Below are 13767 nucleotides of genomic sequence, written 5' to 3'. Positions count from 1 at the left end.
AGCTATAATATAATTATAATTTATATTGTAGCTATATTAGGATTTATTTTACAGGTAAGTATTTAGCTTTAAATAGGAATAATTTATTTAATAAGAGTTAATTTATTTCGTTAGATGTAAATTATATTTAACTTAGGGGGGTGTTAGTATTAGGGTTAGACTTAGCTTTAGGGGTTAATACATTTATTATAGTAGCGGTGAGGTCCGCTCGGCAGATTAGGAGTTAATAAGTGTAGGCAGGTGTCGGCGATGTTAGGGAGGGCAGATTAGGGGTTAATACTATTTATGATAGGGTTAGTGAGGCGGATTAGGGGTTAATAACTTTATTATAGTAGCGCTCAGGTCCGCTCGGCAGATTAGGGGTTAATAAGTGTAGGCAGGTGTCGGCGACGTTGAGGGGGGCAGATTAGGGGTTAATAAATATAATATAGGGGTCGGCGATGTTAGGGCAGCAGATTAGGGGTACATAGGGATAACGTAGTTTGCGGCGGTTTACGGAGCGGCAGATTAGGGGTTAAAAAAAAATATGCAGGGGTCAGCGATAGCGGGGGCGGCAGATTAGGGGTTAATAAGTGTAAGGTTAGGGGTGTTTAGACTCGGGGTACATGTTAGGGTGTTAGGTGCAGACGTAGGAAGTGTTTCCCCATAGCAAACAATGGGGCTGCGTTAGGAGCTGAACGCTGCTTTTTTGCAGGTGTTAGGTTTTTTTTCAGCTCAAACAGCCCCATTGTTTCCTATGGGAGAATCGTGCACGAGCACGTTTTTGAGGCCGGCCGCGTCCGTAAGCAACTCTGGTATCGAGAGTTGCATTTGCGGTAAAAATGCTCTACGCTCCTTTTTTGGAGCCTAACGCAGCATTTGATTAAACTCTCGATACCAGAGTTAAATTTATGGTGCGGCCAGAAAAAAGCCCGCGGAGCGTTAACAGCCCTTTTACCGCCGAACTCCAAATCTAGGCCTAAGTACCCTGTCAGCATAGCTAAAAAATAAATGGAGCCTAATAGCATTGGGTGCAATTCAACATATTAGTATGGCATAAGGACTCAGGTTAGTACCCACTATGACAGCTGAATATTTGGTGAGTGTAAGCATGGAAAACATTAGTAATAAAGAAATTATCATAATAAGACACATCAGAATACAAACGGTGATAAATATAAAATAAACTAGTGTAGGGTAAAGGCGAGTTTCAGGTATTTCAACTCTCGTAACCAATATACTAGAGTGCTCTAAGACTAAATAACTGTTAATTCACAGATTGTCCCAAAGTAAAAGGAGCGTGTAGTAGGAGTCTCTAAAGTAGTTCCTCTAATAACCACAATTGCGGTGGATTATGTTCACACATATATATATATGTTTTTAAACTTTAACATAATCAGGCTGGTTATATGAATGTCTCTCAACTGGAAAATGTGAAAACTTGGATAGGATATATGAGACTATATAAACTATGTATAAGATATCCAGCGTGGAACTATGCATAACTGCCTAAACAAAAATCTATTAGGTTCTGGTCTGGGCGCTATATATCCATATCTGTACTGGGATGTGAAGGTTCAAACTAATCTTAGATAACCATAAACCTTTAGGGAAGCATAACAATGAACCAAGTAGGTAATAATAAACAGGCACCCCTATAGTAGCTGATGTTGAAAACTTTAAAAAGGTGCACATAAAAAAACATGTAGTGACTATAGCTCAGAGCAGGAATTAAACCATAAAATAGTTGGGGATATCTTGATCGTTAAATAGCTAAACAAATATACGGGGTAAGTCAGTGGTATATGCGACATGAAGGGGAGCTGTAAGATGTCCGAGTCTAGCCTACTCCTGACCTAGACCTTGTCTGTTCATAGCAGCTTCCAGTAAGATTCTCGTGTGGGATGGGGTCCAAATCTCTAGTCCACAGTACCTGTTGGCCACTCGGCACGTCAATAAGAGACATCCAAGGTGTCAAAACTCTGCCATTCCGCACCCCAAGTCTCTTTGGTAAGTTATGGGAAGTTCCCCGTGCACGACCGCAGGGACCGGCCGCATTCCCCCGGAGCGCACCCAGAGACAGGCCAGCAGACTGCCGTTGGAGTTGAAGGGCCTGGCTGAAAGGTAAGAGATGTTGCAAAGGCTTCTGTCTAACGGACGGAGTAAAGATTTTCAGAGGCCGCATAACTTCATTGAAGCGTGATGGGCTGTCATCTTTGCGCAATGGGATTCCGCTAGATACCTTGATAGACGTGACACAGGCCTCAGTCAGACTGCTCATCTCCGCCGGGTGCAGTTCAGTAAGTGACCCTGCAGACAGCACCGCAGGCTGTGTGTCACAGGGTGTGAGAGGGATGGAGCTTTCTTGTAAGTACACATACTCTCCTTGTGCATGTAAGTCCCCAAACAGCTGTGCCGGTGCAATAACTTTGTCTTGGGTACGCATAGATCTCTTATCCTCCATTCCATATCTATCTTGAGGTAGGGTGGATTTCACCGAGTAACTGGTCTTTCTAGCCAGAGATTCTCCTGCCACTGCACTTATCGGTTGCTCTTGTGAAAGGTGCTCTTTGCTATTCAGAAGTTTTGTACTATCCCACCTGACTTGCGACGGGATCGCTTGCTGCTCCATAATGGACCTTAGGGGAGCTGATGTATCCTCGTAGTCAGCAACCAGCTGTAAATTAAGCTGCCACAGTGCCTCATAGATAGCTGCAGTGCCAACCTTCATGTCCAACGCCATAGCTTTAGCAGGCCGCAGAAGGCTAGGCGTTTCTCAGATAGCTATGATATGTAGGGTGAATTACTGCTTGAAACAGAGCGTAAAGCGAGTCACTAAGAGTGCAAGAACAATCCTGCTTGTTCACTATTAGAATTGGGGCAAACTGCAGGGAATAAATTGCAATTTGCCGTTATTTTAATGAAATCTTTGCAGGAGCTCTCTGAAGCATGTCTTCCCTGCTTGGCAGTTGGCTCCGCCCCGAGTGTTTTTATTTTATCTGTTGGTCTGAGGACAGGGGAAACCCCGAAAACGTTAACTATTTAATAAATTAGCTTTTGTAAAACGGAGAGTGCCTTCCTATCATTTAGGAATTGGATACTGTTATTTGGAGTGCACCCCGGAACTTGCCTTTAAAAGTGAGTGCTGGCTCCCTGCTTTCTTAACATATATATATATATAATTCATAGAAATCAGCACTCTCTGGACTTATTAAAGGGAGCAGTTCGCGATCTTAAGGCTCTGTGGGCTCTTTCCATTGTATCAGTAAATCCTTCTGGGGTACCCACAAGTACTGCAAACAGCTCCTTTAAAAAAGATTGAAGATGAGTATTCTCTACAGTTTCTGGGATGCCCCGAAACCGGATATTATTCCTGCGAGATCTGTCTTCTATGTCTGCCAATTTAAATTCAAGTTGAATCATCTGATCTGCAAGGGTTTCAGAATAGGTGAGCAGGTTTGTCTGATCTACCGCTAGATCATCCTGTTTCCGCTCAAGTGCTTCAACCCTCTCACCAATCTCTGAAATTTCCTTTTTCAATTCCGCAGAGGAACGTTGAATCTCCTGAGTGATAGAACGTGTCTGGTTGGCCAGCATGTGCTGAAGGGTGGCCTTAGTAATGTAGTGATGCGATGGTGCTTCTGAGCGCACACTGGATTGAGATTCAGCATCCAGCGACTCAGGATCACTCAACTCCTCGTTTGTGACAGGGTTAGGTTCTTTACCCGATTGAGTAAAATGGTCAGAAACAGTCTTCTGGGTATTGGTAGAGGGTTTCCCCTGTCGTCTGGACCCGTGAGGCATAGTGAGAAGACTGTTAGGTATATCTGTAAATCAAAGATTAGTACCAACTTTCAATTGTAAAGCACTCCTAGGATAATCTTAAAAGTATGAAGTATCTTATAGCAAAGTTTACTAGTTCTGATATGTACTACTAGACTGCGGAGCAGGGATCAACAGCATCCTCTGTATCTATGACATTTTGTTACAACATCACATAAAAAGTAAAAATTGGACCTCTCGGTCCCAGCATACAAATTCAAGTAAATAAGTCTCTGGCACCTCGGGGAGTGGTGGGATACGACTTTGCAGAAGGGGAAAAGGAGAAGGGAAGTGACCAGCCCAGATTAACTGGACCGGAAAGGGAGAGGTGCCAGAGAGAGGTAACAATCAGTACAGGTCAATAGAATACTGGATGAAGGTTAATAAAATACCTTCCTATTAAATCATTACACAGTTGTGTCAGGAGTACAAGCAATGCTGCAGGTGTTGTGTGGGGTGACTGGGTTATGTGCGGCAGTTGTATGTACTGTGGTGTGTCAGTGTGTATGAAGCTAGGAGAGCGTGTCAGTATAAGTATCTATGTGTATGGACCGTGGAAGGTAAATGTTAGTTTCACTATTTACTGTTGTGTTGTACCTCTGCAATAATAGAGAGATGGTATCAAACACTGTGTGAAGATAGATATAGGACTTTAGAGTATACCTTAGTACAGGAGTATGTGTTTGGATGCTCCAAGTGAACTAATCTGCAGCGCCTAAAGGTGTCCTAATGTTTTAGGGAAGGCAGGGGCAGGTACCATAGATAAGATTATGTGAACAACACTTACAAGTCTAAGCATGGAGCATAAAGGCAGTTAGAATACAAGTTCACACACTCCACTCTGTGTCTGTGCAGCAGAGAGCATATGCTGACGCAGCAGCTAAATATGAAGCACAAAACAGAAGAAAAAAATCACACACTTTCTCCCCTGGTAATGCCCCTAGAGAGAGCTTAGTATACAATCTTAAGTCCCAGTCTCGGTTTGCCTATACACTGGTAAAAGGTATGAACTGCAGTAACTATCATGTGGGACTCCAATAGGGTATGTCCCTCTTGGGTACTATGGCAGGAAAATAAGTTCAGCTTCTGAGATATTGTATGGGGTTCTCTGGCTTATTAGTATTCAAAAAATCTCAAAAGGGTGGGATTCTTTTTATGGTCAAAGTGAGCTGGGTCCTCTGTTTCCACTTGGTTAATGGGACATCAGAGCCTCAACCGTGTAAGCACTTTTGGAGGGAGAGTCTGGATGGCAATGCTGTGAATGTACTTAACTACCGTTAATTTTTATGGGGTCAGGAGGGCCCCTACTGCATTGCTGCTTGCTCCGGAGGGCAGGTGGGGCCTAGCAATATAGTCTTTGACACAAAGAATGTAGTCTGCCCCTTATCTTGCGGCTTCCCCCTTTTCTTTGTTTTATTAGGGCTGAGAAACCTTATCTTCAGGGTGTGATAGTAATCCAGAGCCCCCTGCCCTCTTGTTTGGCCTCCCCAGCTAATGCTAGTATGGCGTGTGTTGCAGGCCTAGGGGGATCCCTAGTAAGAGGAATGTTTAGGCTTGTGCGGGTATTTCTCACCTCAGCTCGTCTGATCTCACTGCCTTTATGAGGTCTCCTCTCCTGGCGGGTAAGCTGAACGCCTGTGTGGTCTGTCTCCGGCCGCGCCGAGTTGCGGCATGTGAAGAAGGGAGACACCAGGCAAGATGGCGGAGTTGCGCGCCAAATGCGCGGATGGAAGAAGCTCTCGGGTCCCCTCCTGCAGGAATCCTAACCTGCACTCTCTCCGGTGGTGATGGCAGGCGGGTCTGTAGTCCGCTGGCAGGTGGGTTAATGCGATCTAGGTCGCCGTACTTCAGTGGGTAGATATAGTGGCAAGATGGAGTCCCGCAATATTAGTGCCTGATGGCTCCGGTGGGAAGCTTGGCGGGCTCAGTGTCTTGCAGGGCTAGCAGTTAGGTAACTGTGGTATACTACTCCGGAGCGGATCCCCGGCCCTCCGGAGCAGCCACGCAGCAATCCCCGCAGTGTTAGGTTTAAGTCCGTCTCAGCTGTCACCGGTGATCAAAAGTCTCGGTATGGTCAGCCAATTTTAGGTGTGCCGTAAGCTAGTCTTTCTCCAGGTATGAGAAGTGTGGATCAGGTATGTCATAGAGGTATAAAAGTACTTTAAAAGCTCACAAAGTCAGGAGCTCATCCACAGCACCTCTGTCTCCGCTGGCGGTTAGCTCCGCCCCCCACTTCATTTCTTTTACAGCTGGGATAGAGCCCAGGTGGGGCATCCCTCCAGGTCTATCTTTGAGCTACCTGAAAACATAATTTGTTTGAGAGTCCATGATCCAGTGAGGTATATGATTCCTGATGTAGGTCACTTATAGGATCCTAACAAGAGGATGAAAGGTCCATTTTGTTTTGGTTTGATTTGCTTTATTGGACCTTATAGTCAATTAGGTTGACTAAAAGTAAATATTGATTAGAACATATTTCTAATCTTCTCTCTGTCTTATCAGAATGTTTGTCATGGTGCTGTTTTTAATTTTGTTCAATCTTGTTACTTTTTGATTTTTTCTATTTTCTTACCAATATGGTTTTTAGTGTATATATTGATCCTTGGGGTCCTCATTCCAGGGGTTATCATTTGTTATTTGTCACTATCCATGTGACATCTGTTTTTATTGTGGGTGGTAGGCTAGAGGTTATTACAAGATTTGTCACCCAAACATTAATCAAATAGGCGGTCATTTATATATGAGGGGCACCATCATACAAAGATTAGGGCTTCTTGTGAATAGGAGTAGAATTTAGTTGTGTTATGGTTGCAGTAATTGGTATCAGGTGGTGTTGTGGACATGTATATTTTGTTTGGACCGCAAGAATGAGTGTAGATGTAAATGTATTGGGGGCGGGTCTAATGCAAGATGTGTTGGACCTCTGTAACCATCAATACCCATGAGAGGGAATTAACAGGGAATGTAGATGATACACATGAGATAATGCTTATTTGGTAATTTGCAGCGATTTTCACTCATCCTTGTTTGATTAAGTGTACTAGATAGCAAAGCGTCTCTTCACTTTGGTTTCTGTACTATAGAGCCTGGGTGACATATGGGGCTGTCTTATGTCTGTGATTAGGATATTACAGCTGTGGAGACCCCGTCTTTATGTGGGGCCGATAGGTGGTATTAAGTTGAGGCGGCTAGGAGAATAGTATTACACACATTGGCCGTTATGGTGGCTGGATACAGTCAGGTTAGTGACAGCTTTATTATGGATAATGAAGACGGCCCTGTTGTTTACTAATAACATGTAGCCAGTGAGGGGCGTGATCCACTCTGCTTACGAGATGGGTTTCAGACTGTTCCTACAAGTAGGTTGGGCCCTGCCTGTTTCCTGATTTATCATCATTTGTCAAAGGAGGGGGGTGTGATAGCCACTGCCTATGCACTTGATTGGTCCAACATACATCTCGCCCATTTGAGGCGGTGTTAGTTTGGTAGCCACCTACACACAGTAAGCATTCATAGATTGGCGTATCTGACTATATATGTATTGTGGTGGCATGTTTCTAGTGAGCTTGTGGGGTGATATGGTAGATCTTCCCGTACTTGCTTATGATTTTGTGATTGAGATTTTGTTTTATGTACACGTAGATATGTTGATGGGCGCCTGGTGTTGACAACTATGAACCTTGTGCACTGTGCGCCGTTCTGTGATTGGACGAATAAGTACTCACTTGTGATTGGGTTTTCTGTGCCGTTTAGTGCCTTTTGCACTATATCAGATTTCTCATGAACGATTACTACGGCTCTGCTGGTATTGAGGACCCTGAAGAGAATTTTTTTTTAATAATAAAGTATATAGTCATGTATCACTTTGAGTGTTTGGGCACCTGATGACGACACTACTAGTGTATGTCCAATTAGAATTCTACACTTAGGGGGTGTGTACTGAAAGGGGCAGGGATTGGCCTATTGTGTGTGGGAGGGTTTCTGGGGCCTATATAAGGTTCTATTTTTCACTTGTATATTGTCAGAGGAAGGGACAGTGCTTAGTCCCAAAAAGGTCACAGCACAAATAAATAATTTTTGTCCAGAGTCCAGTAAGTGCTTATCTTCAATCTTGTTTATCATTCTACAACAGCACCCTGGCAGTTGATGAGAGATAGTGGGAGTGCACACACATTCTGCCACTTTATATACATATATATATATATCAGCGCTGCGGAATCTGTTGGCGCTTTATAAATAAAGAATAATAATAATATATATAAATATATATATATATATATATAAATATACACACACACATACACACACACATATATATATATATAAATATACACACACACACACATATATATATATATAAATATACACACACACATACATACATACACACACACACACATATATATATATAAATATACACACACACATACACATATATATATATATATAAATATATACACACACATACATACATACACACACACATATATATATATATATATAAATATACACACACACATACACACACACACACATATATATATATATATATATATATATATATATATATATAAATATACACACACACATACACACACACACACACATATATATATATATATATATATATATATATAACACAACACATTTCTAATTTTCCTGCTGAAAATACAAAGCCTAGACGATTTTTCAGGATGTTTTACCATTATAAGTGCCTAGCACGCCTAATAGCACTTTGCATACACCAACTAAATGAGAAAGTAAATGCTAATTTACATATAAATTGATGCACCTGGAGGAAAATATAAATTCCAATGAATAAGCAATCAAGTAAGTGAACATCATCTGCACACAGACAATAAACGCATCACCTCTGCAAAAGTTAATATCATGGAATTAATGGAAGGAATCCTCAGAGCATGCAAAGATGACGGAAGTTATGAAGTTATTCTTTTCAGAGGTTTGTTGATCTTCTTGAACATGAAACACGTAAAGTTAAAGAGACATTAAAGGGATACTGAAACTTTTACTACTGCATAAAGAATATGCAGCACATTTGAAATATTTTGCAAAGTCTAGGGCCAAAGTACATGTTCTAAGAAATTAGAGCATGTCATTTATTTTACTAGAATGGCCCTTTAACAATGCTGAATTACATTCAGGATGCGTTTGTAACGCTGCCCCCAAAAGAGAGTGTTTATGTCTTTGACACTTGTCTACTCCATGGGGCCAGTAAGAGGCTGAATCTATTGAGCAATTCCGCCCACTAGGAGATAAATTCAGCCTTCGTTAAACAAAGCAAAAAACCTAGGTGAGAAAAAGAACAAGGAGCAGTGGCTGCTATATCAGTCCTTGTTTGCCATAAAAAAAACTATGCAATCAAATCTGGTGTTTTGTTCCACAATTGCAAATCTACTGTTCGCATTAGTTAAGCTAATAGAAATACAAATTAACGCATGTGCGTTGTTTAACCAGATTTGAATGTTTTACTGTATTTGTAATTCTGCTGGAAGAGATTCTATAGCATGAAATCTGGTAAAACGTGGAAAAACGTGGAAGAAGCCGGCTTTTCACAAACCATTAAACGGCAAAGTGAAGGTAAAACTTGGCAGCAAATTGATTCAATATAAATAACTGATTTCACTTTTTTTTTCCCCCATAACAGCGAATTCCCCAACAGTTTCATAGGATTTTTCAAAACACTTTCATTAACATTTTATGCCGACACAGGTAGATATAATTGTGAGCATTGTGATGATAAATATTTTACTTGTGTACCAGTTTCCTGTGTTATTTAAATCAGGAAATGTAAGCTGTTGAAATAGAAAAATCTAAAAATCACAAGACAACCTTTTTTGTTTCTTTTTTTTAATGGAATTGAACATAGCTGTCAAATTTTCTCCATGAAAAACATTGGCGAGGCTAAAGTCACACAAGACCAATTGCACAACTGACCCCAACCTAAGCCTGGCATTTGTAAGCTAAAGAGAAAAACATGGAAACAAAGCATCACTTTTATAACCTTATAGTTTCAATCACAGTAAATTTTACAGAACGTTTTCTCACCTTACTCTTGGGCTTGACTTCCCCACACAATTTCATGAGGTCTGATGACAACGAACTTAAATAAAAGAGTAATTTGCATTATAATATGCTGTCATTATTACCAGTGAAGTATGCAGTATTCCATGCAACTATGTACTTAATGAGACATGTAAGAAAAATGAATATATAGTTAGGTACAAAAAGATAAAAAATCTTAAAGAATGAAATAAAAAGATAAGAAACAATTTGTAATCCCAATATTTTTCTGCAGTTGTATAAATATTCTAAGTGAGTGTGATTTTTTTTTTAAATGCATTAACAATTTGTCTCCAGAGTTGTCAATGATTAAACTCCTCCCAGCAGTTAGCTTCACTATGATCTGCTTTTCACTATGATCTCATAAATATTCTAGTGCAACATAAGCTGGCTTACTGTTCAGTGAATGCAAGAGAAACAGGAAGTCACTTTCTTGCCCATGCTCAGTAGAGACAAAATGCAACTTAAGTTCACAGCATGTCTGCTATCTTATATAACTTTAGGCAATATATATATATATATATATATATATATATATATCAATCACCTTAGAAGAAAGCACTCACAGGACTTCTTAGTAGACTACTAAGAAGTCCTGTGAGTGCTTTCTTCTAAGGTGATATTTGGTATATGCTAGCACCCAGGCAGGTGACATAGGAGGCCGGATTTACTCCAAGGAGGATTATATATATATTTATGAGTTTTTACTAAAGAAGCACTGCCTCATATCACCTTAAACGGTCCCTAAAGTGTTAGTATATCTAGGCCAGTCTAAGCAATACCATACCTGCCTTCCGATCCTGGACTCTGTAATGAACCTTCCTCATCACTGCTATTTTCTGCATTTTCTGTAAGAAATAAAAATAAGTAAAATTAAACAATTAAAATGAAATACAACACTAAACAGAATTTAAGTGAAACTGCAGATTAGTTTTTCAAAAGTAAAATTGTTCCATATGTATAGTTAAATCAGTAAAGGAAAACATAATTTATGTAAGAACTTACCTGATAAATTAATTTCTTTCATATTGGCAAGAGTCCATGAGCTAGTGATGTATGGGATATACAATCCTACCAGGAGGGGCAAAGTTTCCCAAACCTCAAAATGCCTATAAATACACCCCTCACCACACCCACAATTCGGTTTAACGAATAGCCAAGAAGTGGGGGTGATAAAGAAAGGAGTAAAAAGCATCAACAAAGGAATTTGGAAATAATTGTGCTTTATACAAAAAATCATAACCACCATAAAAAGGGTGGGCCTCATGGACTCTTGCCAATATGAAAGAAATTAATTTATCAGGTAAGTTCTTACATAAATTATGTTTTCTTTCATGTAACTGGCAAGAGTCCATGAGCTAGTGACGTATGGGATAGCAATACCCAAGATGTGGAACTCCACGCAAGAGTCACTAGAGAGGGAGGGATAAAATAAAAACAATCATATTCCGCTGAAAAAATAAATCCACAACCCAAAATATAAGTAAATATAAGAATGAAACTGAAACAGCTGCCTGAAGAACTTTTCTACCAAAATCTACTTCCGAAGAAGAAAATACATCAAAATGGTAGAATTTAGTTAATGTATGCAAAGAAGACCAAGTTGCAGCTTTGCAAATCTGATCAACTGAAGCTTCATTCTTAAAAGCCCAGGAAGTGGAAACTGATCTGGTAGAATGAGCTGTAATTCTCTGAGGCGGGGCTTGACCCGACTACAAATAAGCTTGATCAATCAAAAGCTTTAACCACAAAGCCAAGGAAACGGCAGAGGCCTTCTGACCTTTCCTGGAACCAGAAAAGATAACAAAAAGACTAGAAGTCTTCCTGAAATCTTTAGTAGCTTCAACATAATATTTCAGAGCTCACACCACATCCAAAGAATGTAAAGATCTCTCCAAAGAATTCTTAGGATTAGGACACAAAGAAGGGACAACAATTTCTCTATTAATGTTGTTAGAATTTACAACCTTAGGTAAGAATTTAAAAGAAGTCCGCAAAACTGCCTTATCCTGATGAAAAATCAGAAAAGAAGATTCACAAGAGAGAGCTGATAATTCAGAAACTCTTGTAGCAGAAGAGTTGGCCAAAAGAAACAACACTTTCCAAGAAAGTATTTTAATGTCCAAAGAATGCATAGGCTCAAATGGAGGAGCCTGTAAAGCCTTCAAAACCAAATTAAGACTCCAAGGAGGAGAGATTGACAAAACAATGAATATCAGGAAGTTTAGGAATCTTTCTGTGAAATAAGACAGAAAGAGCAGAGATTTCTCCTTTCAAGGAACTTGCAGACAAATCTTTATCCAAACCATCCTGAAGAAACTGTAAAATTCTAGGAATTCTAAAAGAATGCCAAGAGAATTTATAAGAGAAACACCATGAAATGTAAGTATTCCAGACTCGATAATAAATCTTTCTAGAAACAGATTTACAAGCCTGAAACAAAGTATTAATCACAGAGTCAGAAAAACCTCTATGACTAAGAACTAAACGTTCAATTTCCATACCATAGAATTCAATGATTTGAGATCCTGATGGAAAAAACGGACCTTGAGATAGAAGGTCTGGCCTTAATGGAACTGGCCAAGGTTGGCAACTGGACATCCAAACAAGATCCACATACCAAAACCTGTGAGGCCATGCTGGAGCCACCAGCAGCACAAACTATTGCTCCATGATGATCTTGGAGATCACTCTTGGAAGAAGAACTAGAGGCGGGAAAATATAAGCAGGTTGATAACACCAAGGAAGTGTCAACGCATCCACTGCTTCCACCTGAGGATCCCTTAACTTGGACAGGTACCTGGGAAGTTTCTTGTTTAGATGAGATGCCATCATATCTATTTCTGGAAGACCCCACATCTGAACAACTTGAGAAAACACATCTGGATGGAGAGACCACTCTCCTGGATGTAAAGTCTGACGACTGAGGTAATCCGCTTCCCAATTGTCTATACCTGGGATATGAACCGCAGAAATTAGACAGGATCTGAATTCCACCCAAACAAGTATCTGAGATACTTCTTTCATAGCTTGAGGACTGTGAGTCCCACTCTGATGATTGACATATGCCTCAGTTGTGATATTGTCTGTCTGAAAACAAATGAACGGTTCTCTCTTCAATAGAGGCAAAAACTGAAGTGCCCTGAGAATCGCACAGAGTTCCAAAATATTTATTGGTAATCTCGCCTCTTGAGATTTCCAAACCCCTTGTGCTGTCAGAGATCCCCAAACAGCTCCCCAACCTGAAAGACTCGCATCTGTTGTGATCACAGTCCAGGTTGGACGAATGAAAGAGGCCCCTAGAAAAATACAATGGTGATCTAACCACCAAGTCAGAGATAGTCGAACATTGGGATTTAAGGATATTAATTGTGATATCATTGTATAATCCCTGCACCATTGGTTCAGCATACAAAGCTGGAGAGGTCTCATATGAAAACGAGCAAAGGGGATCGCGTCCGATGCTGCAGTCATGAGACGTAAATAATGACTGATACTGAAGGTTCCGACAAGCTGCAACCAATTTCAAACGTCTCTTGTCTGTTAGAGACAGAGTCATGGACAATGAATCTATCTGGAAACCTAAAAAGGTGACCCTTGTCTGAGGAATCAAGGTACTTTTTGGTAAATTGATCCTCCAACCATGTCTTTGAATAAACAACACTAGCTGATTTGTGTGAGATTCTGCAGAATGTAAAGACTGAGCTAGTACCAAGATATCGTACAAATAAGGAAACACAGCAATACCCTGCTCTCTGATTACAGAGAGTAGGGCACCAAGAACTTTTGAAAAGATTCTTGGAGCGGTCGCTAGGCCAAAAGGAAGAGCAACAAATTGGTAATGCTTGTCTAGAAAAGAAAATCTCAGGAACTGAGAGTGATCTG

General features: G+C 40.4%; 1 protein-coding gene across 4 annotated transcripts in view; it reads right to left on the bottom strand.

Annotated features, from left to right (window-relative positions):
• Positions 1–13767, bottom strand: part of KIF21A (kinesin family member 21A) — a 537130-nt gene that overhangs the window by 168561 nt on the left and 354802 nt on the right. For all 4 annotated transcript variants that reach the window (XM_053716595.1, XM_053716597.1, XM_053716596.1 and 1 more), the window contains 2 exons: positions 10670–10730; positions 9868–9922 (listed from right to left, as the gene is read on the bottom strand). In XM_053716595.1, the coding sequence (XP_053572570.1) occupies positions 9868–9922; positions 10670–10730 (116 nt within the window). The remainder of the gene's footprint in view (positions 1–9867; positions 9923–10669; positions 10731–13767) is intronic.

This window comes from Bombina bombina, chromosome 6 (assembly GCF_027579735.1).
Source record: "Bombina bombina isolate aBomBom1 chromosome 6, aBomBom1.pri, whole genome shotgun sequence".
Lineage (NCBI taxonomy): Eukaryota > Metazoa > Chordata > Amphibia > Anura > Bombinatoridae > Bombina > Bombina bombina.
Note: the sequence above shows the minus strand (reverse complement) of the source record. Positions and strands in the feature narration are given on the sequence as shown.